Source organism: Cydia fagiglandana, chromosome 7 (genome assembly GCF_963556715.1).
Source record: "Cydia fagiglandana chromosome 7, ilCydFagi1.1, whole genome shotgun sequence".
Lineage (NCBI taxonomy): Eukaryota > Metazoa > Arthropoda > Insecta > Lepidoptera > Tortricidae > Cydia > Cydia fagiglandana.
The window spans coordinates 6,864,433-6,882,439 of record NC_085938.1 but is presented as its reverse complement, the minus strand read 5'-3'; the positions used below and the strand labels follow the sequence as shown (position 1 = coordinate 6,882,439).

The window sequence follows — 18,007 nt, the reverse complement described above, 5'->3', positions numbered from 1 at the left end:
ATAAATGCGTCCCTTGGAGTGGCCGGCGTTGGCCCATCGTGTAGAGGAGCCATAATACAAGCGGTTTACCAATAGGCTTGAATAGTCTACCAAAATGACTTCAAACGTCAATGTCAGATCGTTGACAGTATAGTCATTATGTATGTACGTCATTGGGTGTGCTACATTAAATTATTGCAATTTTTAATTTATTTTATAAATATAACATTCCATTTTTATAACCATTAGTTAATAAATAATATTAGGATACAAAAATGGTTATGTGCACTGAACTAGCTTAAGTAAACTATAAAAAATAATTTAAAAGGTTCATGCGATGTACCTTGTTTTTGTGCAACTTTGAGGAACTGTGTTACAGCATATATTTTATTTTCTGCTAAAATATAACAGGTAAGTGTCAAGCTTAGCTTAACAGTCTACAGGACTTTGGTGACGCTTTTGGAACTGTAAATCTGTACGAGACTCGCAAACACTACTTTATACTTCATGTTCTTTATATCTTTATCATCATTCTAAGCACCTTAATACTTTACCTTTACAAAAACAGAATATTTATTTTCTCCGTGTCATTTTGTTTGTACAATCATTCATCAAATTATGTTTTGTTTATTAATTATTGAACTTGAATGCATGTTAAGATTGTTTTACCATAAACATGGGGCCAAAGCACTCCATTCTATTATAACTAATCCAGCTCTATATGTTTTCTAAAATTAACAAGTAACTGCTAATATCCTTCAGAGCTAAGAAATAAAACATTCTGGAAACATTATGTTAGATCCTTTTAATGCGAAAATAGTGTAAGTCAATCAAAAACTGAATTATAATCTGTGATATTTTAACCGTCAATGTTGTTTTTAACTACTCAGTCATTTTTATTAAATAAAATTTAAACTACCTGTGTAACATGAATATTGCATTGCGGAACATAACCTTTGTACTCTCTGCAATCTCTAAATCTCTGTATGTTTATAGACTTCATTGGTCACTATAACCTCTAGCCGCCCGGAACCTATATATAAAAAGGTCTCCGATTCCATTCTAATTTGAACTTTGTGTTGACAAAGTAAAATTTAATTTTGCTTGGCTAAGTTTGACATATGGGCGGCTAGAGGATAATACTAATATCCTACGAAAAGGAAGCTTGACAGGATACCCTCCGCCTGCTCCAAATGGAATGACCTTACCCTATGGCGGAAATTGTCCACATATTGACAGATGCTCAGTTCAATTAGTAATGCAATGATGTATTGTGCCACATATGTTTTCTTGTCAAAATGAGTAAAAACGTGTGGCCAAGGTTACATCAAAGTATTATAACCTCGTAAGTAGAGATGCCCCGAATAGTGAATTTGGCCGAATACCGAATATTCGGCCTCCTCTCTCGGTCGAATACCGAATATTCGGCGACCGAATATTCGGCATAACATGCGAACATTTTGAGTCACAATTATTACGAAAACTGTTCGCCAACAAAGCACAATGTTTGCTAAGATATATGTTTATGTTGAACAGAATTAATGAATGTAGTTAGAGTCAATCAAATCAGACCCATGATAAAAAATAAAATATTTTGGAATCAGCAAATGCTCAAAAACTTGCCTTCTTATTTAACCACTTTCCAAGAATACATTTTAGATATTAAATATACAAGTTTTTGGTTATTTTTTTGTGAAATTTTTCTTTTTAGGTAGGTGTAACATATATTCGGTATTCGGCCGAATAGTAGGCAACATTCGGCCGAATACCGGAACTTTCGTCTATTTCTATATGAATTCGAAACTCGAATTTAATTTGTACTTGTACACGGGGACTTACGAGTAGAGATGCCACGAATATTCGGCAACTATTCGGTATTCGGCCTATTCGGCCACTTTGCCGAATATTCGGTATTCGGCCGAATGTTGCCTACTATTGCCGAATATTCGTGGCATCTCTACTCGTAAGTCCCCGTGTACAAGTACAAATTAAATTCGAGTTTCGAATTCATATAGAAATAGACGAAAGTTCCATGTTCACAAGCACCAAAATTGCCCTGTGTCGTACGAGGTTAAATTGACTTCTAATTTAATTTTTTTTTTCTATATTACTAAGTTTGGATTTTTTTTTTTGTGTACGAAATTATATTTCACATTCACTTTCCTAATACATATAAATCATATAATGTCAGGTATTTAAACCCAACCTTATTGTTATTGTATTATATCTTTATATGAGGGGGTTCCCCCGAAAGTGTCTGTTACTGTATACTTCATATTAATTAACCTCAGTCCAATTCAATTGCATAGTATAATCTACAAATATTAGCAGAAATATACGTACAGGTTATTGTAAGAAAGTTTTACTTAGTTACTATTTACCGAATAGTTTACGAAAACAAATACTGCTAAAATTGGTTTACCACAATACACTGAGTAAGTATTATATTTATTATCAGGCTTGTATCAAATTAAGTTCCACAGATCAAAGTATTAGTAGTAGTAGGTATTTTATCATGACACAATTAAGACCTTATCAATTGAGTAAAGGGTTTAAATCACGTAGCAACGTTGTTGCAACGTGATTTAAACTATTATTGTACACAATAGTTTTTTAAATAGCTTTTCAAATCTTGTACCTTTAGTACAAGATTTGAAAAGCTATTTAAAAAACTATTGTGTACAATAATAGTTTTTTCCGAAATAATTAAACAAACTGGTATCTAACGAAAATCTAAGTCCCGCAGAAATGAAGGGTGAGGGTGGATATATTGAGCCAAATGCTCATTGATGTCTTTTGTTTTGTTTTGTCTTATGCTCAACGCGAATTGTGATTGGTCTAATTATACTTCACTAACATGTTATATAATCAACTCATTATAGTTGAGTCCAGAGTACCGCGGAAAAAGGTTGCAATGAAAAAGCAGGGACCTGGTTTTAAAAGAATTGTAACTTGTGATACAAGTGGAAGTTTCTTGTTAACACCTTTTATTACAATTAATTCTCGAATCCATTAATGTTCCAAGTGCAAGGGAGTAGGTATGGACCTTAACCACAAATTCTGTTTCTCTTAGTTCCGTTGAAGTTTTGATTAGGTATAGCCAGGCGTGGCTCACTCCGCGATTTCGTCGCTTTGCTACAGGTAGCTAAAAGTACAACCGTTCGGCCCTAATTTTGGGGTTTGCCCAACCCAAAATTGGGCCCAAAAAAAAGCCGCGCGTGGCGCTGTCGCCACCTAGCGGCTATATCTGTGCTGATCGTAACAGACGCGTTTTGTTAGGGAGTGAGTTCGTCTGTACCTAGTACTATTATTTATTCTGTGGTATAGCGATGTCATAGACTCATAGGGGTCTATGTATTTCAGTTATAATTTTAATCGCGATTAGATTATTCGTATAGGTCAATTTCCAAGCGGGATTGTTTCTTGCTGAATCACGACGGCACGCATACGCGAGCCCATACGGGGGTGATGAAGACCAAGACGCAGGTTTTATCAGTATTAACTGGTCTGTGTAATGGAGAACATGTTTCTGAGGGTTGTATTCGCGGTAAATTTTTGGTTGCCAACTGAACTTTGAAACTGTCGAGTCATGGTAGATTGCTAGTTTACTAGTGCGTAAGAATAGGCGATTGTGATAGCTACCAATTTTAATTGAAAGTGAGATAAGTGTATGATCCACTCATCAAAGTATTATGAGAAGTTTACTAATTAAAACATTGAAAAGTGACGAGGAATACGCGGAGGTCCTAATCGGGACAAATGGTAATAATGCAGGTTAGTATGCCTTTAAATAACAACAAAGTTACAATGTGTTACAAACAAGCATTATTAGTCGCTTTATCCTATAGGTACCTACATCTATTGCAATTTGTTTCATGGCTCCTCTACACGATGGGCCAACGCCGGTCACTCCAAGGGGCGCATTTATGCGTTAGAGGGAGCAAGTCATAGTCATAATAAAACATGGTCTTCTCTTCCCAGAGTGACACAAGCCTACGTCACAATAACATGGCCGCTATATATAGCGCTATCGCATATTATCATATAGCGCTGTCGCATGATGACGTAGGCTTGTGTCAGTCAGGTGACCTAGAAAAGACGGCAAGAGAGTACCAGGCGGAGTATATTATTATACCATGGAGCAAGTGATGTTACTATCTCATTCTACCGCATGGCTGCGTCCCTTGGAGTGGCCGGCGTTGGCCCATCGTGTAGAGGAGCCATCAAACTGTATCTTTCTATATAACTAGGTATATATTAAAATAGTGACCCAGGGGACATAACCATGGCAACCCAGTAACCAAAAAAGTTGATCCACCCAAGTGTCACTTAGTATTTCCAGGCGTAGCTCACTCCGCGATTTCGATGCTTTGCAACAGGTAGCTGCAAGTACATCCGTTCTACACCAATTTTGGTGGCTACTGGGTACAGACGCGTTTTGTTAGAAAGTGAGTCTCCTGTAGGTACCTATTAGTACTATTATTTATTCTGTGGTATTACCTACAATTTCCCAAACTCACAAGCTAGTATTTCAACTATTTCTGAATGAAAGTACCTAATAGGTACTTTAACGTAGCGTGCCTTACCTCATACTCTCTAGGTCTTACATACCTAATTACTCCCGAGCTTTGTGTATTGTTTATTTTTACAATCGGTCAATTTTGCGTCGAAAACCAGATATCGAGATAACTCGCGATAAAGCTGAAGTTCAACCAGTTTTTGGTCAATGTCAAGGTGTCAGGTTTTTCATTGTCGTACATACTTAAATGGCATTGTTAAGGTGCGTCTAGAAAGCGCTCAGTGGGTCAAAAACATTCTGTGTTCGCGTCTTTCCTGTAGACATACACAAGAAAATTAACCTTTATAGCCCTTAACTCTTGTGTATGTGTACAGGAAAGACGCTAACACAGAATGTTTTTGACCCCAGTACGCGCGCTACTCGCGCCTATGTCACCTGTGGTTTACATAGATTACGCGCGTTATCAGATTGTTTTAAGCTTTAAATGCGCTTTACTCGTATTAATCCATAATTATCACGAGTTCTCTTCTGATTTACTATATGCAGTTAGTCGTTCCAATGGCAAAATCCAAATCATGTTCTCTGATTGATACAGAGGAAGTCATGGACGCGGACATGGAGGGGGCGGGGCGGAACATGCTGGACGACATGCCGCCCATCAACTACGAGGCCCTGCAGGGCGACGTCGGTGCCGGCTGCAACGATGTCGGAGACATGACCTTTTGCATGGGCAACTATGTCTCCGACTTTATGAAGGTGGGTGACGGTCACAGCTAGGAGTACCTATACATCATAGGCCTTTCAGTCTATTGCAGACTATACAAACAGTGTCAGGCAGGGTGACAACGATTTTCATGGCTGTATAAGCCAATTACGGGAGCGGCAACCACGACCGCAAAATTGGCAGGTGTAGTGTGCCCGTGGCGAACAGATGTCGGGCTGATTCGGGCTTGGCTCGTTTACTTGCGATAAATACCTATACATAATAACTACTTATTTCGAACGTGTGTTTTGTGCTTTCGAGAGTCAAAACGGCGTACCTGAGCAAGATAATGAGCTTCAAGTTATTGACTATCGAATACGCATATCAAACTAAAGAGAGTGGAGACTGATATGATTTAGGTATAACATTGCGGCGTAATGCATCGTTCGAGGCGATCATGTTACATTTCAGCTACGCGCCGAATGCTCGTTCTCAGCGCCCTGCTCAAGTATCAAGTATGCTTCACATCTCAAGCCAAGTGTTCGCTTTTACTCTTGTGATGTAACTCTCAAATGGAGTTCCGGCAAACCGACACGACAGCCTATAGTAAAGCTGGAGCGAGACTATAAGAGTTGTAACACGATACACTACACCAAAATGTTACAAGACAAGCCAGTCTTCACCTGCGTGCCTACGCTTTGTTTATTGTCGACCGGTAATGCATAGCCTATGTAATAAGGCGACAACCGCCTGTCGCTTATGCGTTGCCAACTTACTATACTCTTTGTTGCCAACGTTGCCAACCCATACAGCGATGTAACTTCAAAACGATTCAATAGAGTATAACAACTTATCAAGATAAGTGCATGTGGTGGTATTCATACTAGGTAGATGCGTAGTAATGTTCGATTGTTTGTTTGAAAATGTATATACATATTTGTTTAAAGCTTAAACGTTACGGCATTGTTATCGTAATATTTCGTGCAAGATGTGATGACACTGCGATAATTTACAGAAAGTCACCATAGTATACAGATTATAATGATTACACTAGACTAGAAGAATACTAGATTATACTATAAAAATCGCCACTGTTTTTTGCTATCACTGTTCATTTTTATATTAGTTATATTACTTACCTACGACTAAAGCTACAATTAGTTTGCGTATCAATCGGCGGCGATAAGGCACAAAATACAAAACATTATTGCATTGGGTCACGATAAAAAACCCCAAAATTGTAACAATTTGTATTTTCCTAACTGACCTCAAAAAGTGGGTACTTAAGTACTCAATTCGTATTTATCATGTCTGGATTTTCATGATGGAATCCTGAAGAAATCCAGGGAACAATTCTTTTTGAAAGTACCTGACTCGTGCATTTACTTCCTAAAACCACCATTTGGTGACGTAGAGGTGCTGATGAAGACCATGACTGTTTCTTCTTCCGTTCTTTCTTTGTTAAAGACTTACCCCCTTATTCATAAAAGTCTACTAAAGTTGAGAAGCCGATAATAATCGTTTGTCCCTTTCCATCATACCAATACGTCGGAAAGGGACAAACGATTATTATCGGCTTGTCAACTTTAGTAAACGTTTATGAATAAGGGGGCTAAAGGATATTAATAAGTCGTATCTGTTATATTATGATATGAGCAGTATGTAATAAATCTTCGTAAGTATTTATGATAGGTAGGTACCTAAATTGACTTGCTAACAAATTTCTTTTAATTCATGCAATTAATCAGTTACGTATATTGCTATTTAACAATTACAATTGATGATTCATGAGACTGAATGTTTAATTTGGTACTTTTAAACATTATGAGTAATCAATAGTTCTTCCGATGCGTTTCTTTAAGTGCAATTGAGCGCCTAGAGTTCACATTGATAACGCCGTATACCTAGGGTTGAGTTGAGGAGGAGTCTACCGTCTGGTTGTATAATAGTCTGACACGCCAATTTTGTCAATAGAAAAATAGGCCCGAAGGATTGAACTCACATACAAATTATGAACTTCGGGCCTTTTTCTGCTGACAAATTATTAGGTAGTTCGCCAGTCTTTATTAAATGAGGTTACGAAACTTATTGTTAGCTACGTGAATTACCGTAAATGTCTATGTACTACCTATTCTAAACATCTATTATGGCTATTAGTTCCTTTCGAATCTAAGCTACGACATTGACTTAGCATGACATGACCGAATTTGTCCGGTCAAAGAGTTATTAATGTTATTCTGAACAACTATATGCGCGGACGGTATGAGATGTATATTAGGTACATAGTATCGCGGATAACGCAAGCTAGGATGACTTGCGCGTTTAGTGTGACGCGCGATAAAAAAATACATTAAATTTATTCTCAATTTGAAATACATATTCAAATTAAATTTACTTAGGCATGTATCTATATTTATAGATTTTCATTATGTCATCTGAGATTGGCATAATTTACATTATTTATAACTCGTGTGTAGAGAGCGCTATCAAAACACATGTATTAAAATGTACAATAAGATCAGTATTAAGATATTTTTAGGCGTTAGGAGCATAGATCATTTTGTAGTTGATTGAACAGCGTCCTAGAGTAATAAATAGTAAAGAGACACGTACGAGTACGTTACTGGTATTGTTTCTGTGTATCATATAAAATATGGGATCAATAATTATGTTAATGTTGCCCATGTCATAAGGTCATATTTACTCAGGTGAACTGTAGTGGCTAGGTATATCTACTTACATAAATCGTAATAAAATCAGCAGCAGTAACATCCGCTCTACGCTTCATTTACTGCTATAATCACGCTATGCCTAATAGGCATTCTAAATCATATATCCTACTTGTAAATCCATTCGAGCTAAATACAGCGTGTCCCGACGACTCGAATAGAGCCGGTAGAACAACGATGACCGATAAAGCAGGTTCAATATTATCATAATTAACCCCTACATATCTCGTTTTGTACCTATTAAATTTTAGTATGTAGTATATAAGAAAAAATGTTTTAAGTACTTACATAATTTGCTGTTTCGTAATGTAAATATCTGTTTGAAATGACGACATACATATGTATATCGGTCGGGTTTTTGAAAGTTCATCATCAATACATTTTAAATTTATATTTACCTACGTAATAAAATCAAAGCGTGACGAGGAGAGTTCAGGGGCGTATTTTGATATTTGGCGCCCCGGGCCAATAACTAAGTTTCGCCGCTCCAGAAGTCAACGAAAAAACAATATAAATAAAAAAATGCGAAATGCGAGGCAATGCTGCCCCTGCCGCCCCGGACGCATTGGCGCCCCGGGCCATGGCCCGGATGGCCCTAGGGTAAATACGTCCCTGCTCTTGTATTAATATCGGCAAACATGCATTGTTCACAGATGATGTTCACCATGCGTTCACACCACATGCTCACAGACGTAGTGCTAGAGGTGGGCAGCGAGCTCTTTCACGTCCACAAAGTCGTTCTAGCCGCCGGCAGCCCCTACTTTAAGGTAAGGATCCCGATTATTGGGTGAATCAACTTTTTGTTGTCACTAGTTGCCATGTTTACGGTCTCCTGGGTCACTTTTAAAATAGGTACTAGTTATTTCGTATTTAAATGAATTAAACTTGATTTTTTTGGTAGTTATAAGGCCTTTCCATAATGGGACATCTACTTAGCACGTTTGTAGAACATGGTACAGCAGCTCTTCTAAGAAACTATGCTACTATAGACGTCACGGTCAACTCGCCTACTTTTTATATTTCTATCCGATTTATTAAATGGAACTAGTGTTTAAAAATAACTCCTATCTATGTTTTTCTAATAATTATCTGGTGTTTTATTTCATGCATACTGTAAAATAATTTATTTTAAATACTGTATAATAGCCTATTGTCTCCTGACCGGCTGGGGACAGAATAACAACAAGAAATAGTTGATCGACCCTATTAACCAGCGGCTGCGAAAATATCATCTTACGTATACACTGTGTAGTTGTAATACACTGTTGTGGTAAATTGTAGGGCGACTCGTGACCCCAGTTGACTCCTTGTCATGACAGATTCATTCATTAAAACACCGCTCATAGCGGCAGACGAACTCGCACGAAAATGCGCTTCGCTCAGACACTAGCTAGTCGCCTTCGGCCCTACGAATTGCAATAATATTTTCTTTATATTGGTTTTAGTGCAAATAAAATCACAGTATAAATTTCCCTTTAGCCTTAGGGTCTGTTTACATATTGATTAGTGTTTAATATGAGTTTATACGTTTGCTACTAAACGTATGAATATAAATGTTATAAAAATTAATGTTGTTGCTCTTAGATCAGTAGTTATCTACCGGTGGTGTATGCGTATATTGATTGATACGCTTTACTTTATCGTAAAACGTAAACAAGTACGCACTACGCATAGCCTCATCACCCAGCGTCTACCGAAGCGCTAGCTCCACATTAACCAGTATAAATTTGGTCTTTGCTTACCCAAGGTTGCTACCTATCTCGATTTTATACTTATGCTGGTTACCTAATGTGAGTGCTCAGTTCGTAGGTACAATAGCTCAAGGTGACAAGACGCTATATACGAGTTCGTTGTAATAAAAGTGCAAGTCACGCTCAGCTCACACCGTAACCCATAACTAATAATTTAATTGCCGATTTATGTTAATTCTACATTTTTGACCTTGTAATACCAGTATTAGGTAACTGCCTATACCTAAGTTTTAGAAAATTTTGCTTATAAGTTGTACCTAACCTAACTAATAAAGCTTATAGGGTAATTCGCCAGTAACTGGCCACCTGTTTGTAACTGGCCACCCTAATCTAAAAATTAATTTATTGACGTATAAACAGAATTCGTTTTCATTAATTATGTTAAATTTAAAGCAAGATCTTCGAGGTATTATCCCCGTAAATAATGAATAGGGTCGATCAACTATTTCTTTTTGTTTAGGACAATAATAGTTAGTAACTGTTAAACTTATAACAAGTTCTGCTAACATGCATGGTAGATGACCCACTTGGGGAAGGACTTATAACTAGATACCACAAAAATACATGATTTGTTTAAATGCGAAACAGTGACCCAGGGGACCGTAACCATGGCAACGAGTGACAAGGAAAAGTAGATTCACTCATTGTAATGCGTTTGATAAGAATCTTAGGGGAAACCAAAATAATTGAATGGAAGAAGAATGTTCACATTTATTGTCGATGTGAGTTACGAAGTCAATTTTGAGAGCTATGAACTGAACCCTATATTTACGAAGCTAAGACCTACCATTTAACTGAAAGCCTTAGTGTGATGTATATACAAGGGTCAATTCATAACTGTCAAAATTGACTTCTCATGTTATATATTACAACCGCGATTACAAATACCTCGTTAATAAGTACATAGTTAAATACTAAATTAACACCCAGCCACGATATAATTATATTACTTGACTGATTGGATCTAGTTTCCACACTGTCAAGGTCAGATAAACTGTTATTTTCTTTTCGTAATAACTTATCAAAGTTTGGTATTAGATAGATCAGCGAGTCCTAGAGGCTCTTTAATTAAATGCAACCAAAAAGCCGAGAAAATGGCTTGTCCCTTTTGGGCGTCTATAAGATGTCCAAAAATAACATGAACACTATAGTTCGTCTTTTTTAGCATTAGAAAGAACTCCGCAGAAGCAAGCGTGCAGTTTTTATCAGGCTCGTTAATTGTTAATAATTATTGAATTATCTAATGTAGCGTGGTCAATAGCTGCTGCCCACCGCGACCATGTTGCAGGTACTTGTAACACCGACCCTCTTATTGACAGGCGATGTTCACAAGCGGTCTGAAAGAGTGCGAGATGTCCCGCGTGCGGTTACAGGGCGTGTGTCCCTCGGCCATGGCGTGGCTCGTGTACTTCATGTACACGGGCAAGGTGCGCATCACGGAGGTCACCGTGTGCCAGCTGCTGCCCGCCGCGACCATGTTCCAGGTACTTGTAACACCGACCATTGACAGGCGATGTTCACAAGCGAACTGAAAGAGTGCGAGATGTCCCGCGTGCGGTTACAGGGCGTGTGCCCCTCGGCTATGGCGTGGCTCGTGTACTTCATGTACACGGGCAAGGTGCGCATCACGGAGGTCACCGTGTGCCAGCTGCTGCCCGCCGCGACCATGTTCCAGGTACTTGTAACACCGACCCTCTTATTGTCAGGCCATGTTCACAAGCGGACTGAAAGAGTGCGAGATGTCCCGCGTGCGGTTACAGGGCGTGTGTCCCTCGGCCATGGCGTGGCTCGTGTACTTCATGTACACCGGCAAGGTGCGCATCACGGAGGTCACCGTGTGCCAGCTGCTGCCCGCCGCGACCATGTTCCAGGTACTTGTAACACCGACCATTGACAGGCGATGCTCACAAGCGGACTGAAAGAGTGTGAGATGTCACACGTGCGGTTACAGGGCGTGTGCCCCTCGGCCATGGCGTGGCTCGCGTGTCTACCGATTCGTTTGTTTAGTTTCAGTTGTAATAGGTATATCGTCATCCTGTATACCACAGCAACTACTAACTACTTAAGTTTGGATGTCGACTTACGGAATATTCCCAGTAAAACTAAATTAGCAAATCTACCAAACCTATAGGTCATACCTACTTACATACTTACTGGTAAACGGCCTATGCCTATACGATATCAGGCGCATTTTACGATAAGCCAAAACCGTCTGCGAGAAATTCCGTGTATTTATTTCTTCAACTGTCAGCTCAAATACAAAGCAACATGCTTTTTTTGATTACGGAAATTAAATGCAATCGCTTCTTATCGATGAGGTTAACAATCTGTTAAGTACGGAATTTCCCGCAGGATTTGACCTTAAAGTGTCCTGAGTGGACGCTCGAAGTGGAGCATTCGGCGGGGCGTGCAGCGTAGCGTCGGGCTCACAAGTGATTTGAGCAGCGTGCACTAAGGCCGCTCCTATACGTTTGCATTTGTTTAACATGCACGCCACACGCCCCGCCCCGATGCACGCTCAACTCGAGCGTCCACTCAGGCCTTACACTGAGTGTTCTTTGAACTATAGTATAGTTACTATACACATTATTGGTTATGAACATGAGATCAGCGCTCGGCAGATATCGAACGTGATCGAGGCGTGCTGCGCGTTCCTGGAGCGTCAGCTGGGCCCGTCCAACGCCATCGGCATCGCCAACTTCGCGGAGCAGCACTGCTGCACCGACCTCAAGCAGAAGGCCAACCAGTTCATTGAGAGGCATTTCACGGAGGTACTGGCATATTGTTATTGGTTATGAACATGAGATCAGCGCTCAGCAGATATCGAACGTGATCGAGGCGTGCTGCGCGTTCCTGGAGCGCCAGCTAGGCCCGTCCAACGCCATCGGCATCGCCAACTTCGCGGAGCAGCACTGCTGCACCGACCTCAAGCAGAAGGCCAACCAGTTCATTGAGAGGCATTTCACGGAGGTACTGTCGTTATTAAATGAAGTCCTGGGTCACCACTATGTACCTAGAAGGAGTGCTATAATTTGTAACGAACTAATGTACATAAGTACCTTTGTTAGTTTCCTCATTCCACTCCCATTTTCACCAAATAAAACTATCATATGTCCTTTCCGGGATTCAACCTATCTCTGTACCAAATCAAATAAATCTGTTCAGCGGTTTCAGCGTGAAGTGGAATTAAGAAAAGGTTTTTTTTATGATTTAAATCGGAATGATGTCAATTTGATACCGTAAATAAATTCGGCATCCCCGATTTATACGAAAATGATACCAAGCTTAGCCTAGTAGCTTAAATGATGTACCTAGATATCAAGATAAAATTGAGAACGTTCTTAAATCAATCAGTGGGTCCTAAGGACCAATCCTGCCATAGGAAATTTTCCGTTCACGAAACGCCGTATTTCATTGACTGTAACGGCCAACGTTCAAACGGCAAACGTTCATTGGCATGCCAACGAGTTAAGTAAACTAACTTGTAACATTTTCCCAGGTCTGCCAAGAGGAGGAATTCCTTCAACTGACGCCGTCAGAGCTGATAGCCCTGGTGCGGAAAGATGAGCTGAACGTGCGAGAAGAGTGCGAGGTCTACAATGCCGTGCTTAGTTGGGTGAGTTAGCTTAGGGTATTCCATCTGTCCAATACCATTGCGTCTCACTCTCTAATTAAGCAAAATATGAGACAAAATACACATTGGACAGATGGAACCAACCTTAGACCAGAGACGAGTAGAACCAAGACATGCGGAGTTGAAAACGTAGCTTCATATTAATAGCATGGGCAAACACCGCGTGAAAGTCAGGTATAGTAAATACATATACGAGTAAGCAAAGAGTTATTTATTAAAGAAGAGATATACAGGCAAAATCTAATAAAATATCGAGTTCCCGAGTACGACATCCGTTTTATAGTTAATTTTTTTGCATTAGAAAGAACTCCACAGAAGTAAGCGTACAGTTTTTATCAGGCTCTTTAATTGTTAATAATTATCGAATTATCTAATGTAGCACGGTCAATACATATAATTTACTTCAAATTATTACCGTTAAGAGCCAACAGGAGTGGTCATTCCTCCATACAAACGTACTCCTCGTTTTCCTCCGTGGTTTTTGAAGCTAGAGAAATTATTTTTTCAACACAGATTAATATTGTCAGTATCTGTGTCGGACCGTTTTGCTTTTTGTGATATTTTTGTTTTTTAAGGCGCTAGAGCCCTTCAAAAATGGCCAAAATGGCCTCATTGACTATGCCGCAATGAGAGGCGTGGTATTCAAAACTGATATCAATTAACCAAAAAAGCAAAACGGTCCGACACAGATAATTTCATAATCATTTCGATTTCCAAATTTAGTTACGATTGGTTAAGTTTTGGAGGAGGAAAAAGAGGACTACGAAACCTCGATTTTTGTCATTTTTACGCAGGATTTTTCGCCTCAGCTGCAGTTGTCCCTATCGCACTAATTTTAGGGGCGGAGTCAAGTTTCTAAATACGTACACAGCTAGAAAAGTGATGGGATGGGAAGTCGACATTTAATGTCGATAGTCTAGTGATGTAAGAAGTTATCGATAAACCGTCTTGTGTGAAAATATCTAGATCCTCCTAAGACACAAGGGGTTTTGCGTTAAGAGGGAACACATTTTTGTTTCATTTTTTTCACACATTCAACAATCTATTTTGAACTTTTTGATTCTAATATTTCAAATTAGAAATCAAAATCAAAAATATTTTATTGCATGGTTATGGGTTTACAAAATTTTTAGGTACAGTCACGCTCCGTAATTGTCGAGCAATTTAAGGTCCTAGCTAGGGAATGCAATCTCGCACCAAGATTGGCGATTCTAGATCTCGCACGAAAAATCCGAATCGAGATTGGGTGTTTCGAGATCTCGACAGTCAGATTTTCGGGATCGAGATTAATATCTCGACGAGATCGAATTTGACAAAGTAACTAAAAATGTGTTATTTTAATCAAAAATCTCTAAGAATTCCATACATATAGACATCGTAAACACGGGCGTATCGAGATATTCCTAGGAATATAATGAAACGCCGACATTTCATGATCTGCCTAGCGAACACCAGCCATTTTGTGCAAACCTCAAGGTGTGATATTCTGATATTCCTATAGTCTATAGGCAAATTAAACAAAAGTTGTCTCCTTCACGATTTTCGTCGACATCTCTTCTAAATACCTAAAACTGGTATGGACGTGTTCCTCGTGATCTCCAGAATATGAATAGACCGGTTTTTCTATGGGACCGATCGGTTCGTGTGAGATGTCGTTTGAAAGAGTATTAAACGTGCAATTATTGTTTTATAATAACCGTAGTCAGTGGCGGATTTCCCATAAGGCACAGTAGGCCCGGGCCTAGGGCGGCAAGATATTAGGGGCGGCAAATTGTGACAAAAAATTCTCTGATGATAACAAAAAAGAACTCAAAATTAGACCAGGCAACAAATTCTCAAAAAAGTACCTATAAAGGGAAATGCTTGTAACACAATTTTTGACTTTGTACCTATTTTTATTTGAACTATCTAGGAGGTGAACATATCAAAAGTCCCCGGCCGTAGCCCTTGAGCCAGGGGAAGATAGAGGTCTCCGAAACTGCCGGACCAATTAAGTTGAAATTTGGCACACATATGTAAGTTTGTGACCCAAAGATGGACGTGTAACGTAAATAATAGTACATTGTGCAACATGGGGCGTAAGTTGAATATTGCAAACGAGAGTAGGTAAGTTAAATCGCGACGGCTTGCCGGAGCGATTTACAGGCTCGAGTTTGCTATATTATTACGCCCCGAGATACACACAATGTTTTTCCTCACACTTGCGATACAAAAAATAAGTTTAAAGACAAAAAACTGTTAATTATGGCACTAGAAACTTCATAACTCCCTAGGAAAAACGATTTTTTTATAACTCCCGCTACGCCTACGTGCAATTCCACATTTACTGAGCGAGTGTGATGAAATAGTACATTTCGATGCTAGTGCGGAAGGTATGTCATTACTTCACGAGTACCGAGATATCTTGCCACGAGCCGCAGGCGAGTGGCAAGACTCGGGACGAGTGAAGAATGACATTTCCGCACGTGTATCGAACGACGTTTTTTAATACAGCGAAAAAATAAGAAAAACATTGTTAATCGTACACTAAACAAAAGTGGTAACAGTGACAGCTCGGTTAGACGTCGTCTTTAAGTATTTTATATCTATGGGCGTTTGGCAGCTATTCCGTTCCATTCAGTCAACTTATTAAGAACGGAATTTTCAATATTGAATATTAAAAAATAAACGTGTTATAATGATGAAGAGGTAAGTAATTAAATATGAAATATGTAATATTTTTCGTATTCTTACATTAACGGTAGGTTTTTATGCTGATTACGACGTTTAAAGGAAACTAATATTAACACTCATCAATAAGTAGTCGTGAATTGGAACAAGTATAAATTTAAAAAAATTGGAAAAGTAAAAAGCACTAGTTCGAGATAACCAACTTTCCGCACGCTAAACAGCTACGTAAAGTAGCACTTTTTGAGCAACTGTATTAAAAATAAAGTTTTTCAAACTATATCGTGTTACATATCAAATCAAAGAGCTCATTGTAAGAATCTCAGATTTTTTTTATAATTTTAGGATAAATAGGTAGTTTAGCAGTTATTCAAGAAAATAGTTTTTAATGTTTTTGTAGGTACATGAAAGTCAATGTTATTGGTAAAACTGTCACTTAAAATGAATAAGTATTTGCTTATTTTTTTCATAAAACCTATGTTCCTATGATCATGTTACAAGGACGTATAGTTTCTAAGATATAATAAGCGAAAAACCGAAAAATGTGACCTTCAAACCTCACCCCCCAACTTTTGATATGTTCACCTCCTAACGAGTCCAAAAAAGTTACTAAGTAAAAATGTGTCCCAAGCATTTCCCTCTATAATATATCTTTCCGTTGCCTGATCTAAATGTAGTCAATATGATGGGTGCTGATGCTGAGAAAGGGGCGGCTAAAAGGCTTGGGGCCTAGGGCGGCAAAGACTGCAAATCCGCCACTGACCGTAGTCATAACTGTAGTCATTTACAAAATATTTAAAATATATGATTTTTTACCGTGCATGGATGGCATAGGTACTGACAAAACATGCGTCTAACTCAATAAATTGTAACTTTACCGCAATTAATGCTATTATAAAATATACGAAAAATTTCATTAGCTTTCCAAAAACATAAGTTTTATTGCTGTATGATATTATATAACAAAGTAATGATGAATTTTGTTCCGTCACGTAAATGGCGGGCGACCGAGCTCAATTGATCATTATTCCTCGGGTTCTATTTTACTGATCAATTGGTGATGCATACCATTAGAAAGAATATTAAACATACTATAATTGGTTTCTACTAACCGTAGTCATAACTGTAATCATTTACAAAATCATTGAAAATATATGATTTCTCGATCAATTATTTTACAATGCGCCCGCTATGAAGCTAGGAATATCAAAGAATGCATTGCTCTGATGGATCTGCCGTCTCTTTCATAAGAAAGATCGTGATATGCCTGGGTTAATATTAGATCAGGAAATGGTGGCGTTTCATGATACGCCTAGGATTACGATTTTACGATATGCCGCCGACATACTACTTATTTAAGGTACCTCATGTTATATTTTGAAAATAACAACAAATTAAATTGACATTTAACATAAAATCAATTTTAATTTTTACTTTACTTTTATGAAATGCTATCGATGTTAAACCACTATTTATCTTTACTTAGAAGCTAAAGCCGGACACATAATAGCACTGCCTGAACAACATGAATCTAAGGTCATATATTACTTAAAACAAAGTATTTCACTTTCAGTCTTGTTCGAGATCTCGAAAATATTAATCGAGATCTCGACCGAGATTGCATATATTGAGATTTCCTGTCAACTAGGTTAAATTTCGAAAATACGTGCGAGATCTAGCGAGATCTCGAAATTGCGAGGTTTAGATTGCATTCCCTAGTCCTAGCAGAATTGGTTGTTTCATACACTTACTCTTACCACACCCCGGACACTGGCGATCAAATGTATGAAACAAACGCGTTCCTATGCACACAGTCTAAGCTCGTGTAGGTGAACGCGTACCATGCTTGTGTGAGTGAGCCAGTTTGTTGTCAAGTTCGATGAGCTCAATTACTCAAAACTCATTGCGCGAATCAGGAAGAAATAAGAATCGTATTATGTTGTAAGGTGGGTATCTAAGCTCAATTTATACAAAAGTTTCCTATTTTGAATCAGTATAAACAAAGTAACGAAAATTTTGTAAGGA

The 18,007-nt window shown here is 38.5% G+C and overlaps 1 protein-coding gene across 1 annotated transcript in view; it reads left to right on the top strand.

Moving 5' to 3' along the window:
- The first annotated feature begins 131 nt into the window (after positions 1-131).
- The window catches only part of LOC134665865 (kelch-like ECH-associated protein 1B), a 34,536-nt gene continuing 16,660 nt past the window's right edge, over positions 132-18,007 (top strand). The window contains exons 1-6 of the mRNA XM_063522897.1: positions 132-390; positions 5,094-5,254; positions 8,584-8,697; positions 11,001-11,165; positions 12,303-12,452; positions 13,181-13,297. Coding sequence (XP_063378967.1) covers positions 5,102-5,254; positions 8,584-8,697; positions 11,001-11,165; positions 12,303-12,452; positions 13,181-13,297 — 699 coding nt within the window. The 5' untranslated portion in view covers positions 132-390; positions 5,094-5,101. The remainder of the gene's footprint in view (positions 391-5,093; positions 5,255-8,583; positions 8,698-11,000; positions 11,166-12,302; positions 12,453-13,180; positions 13,298-18,007) is intronic.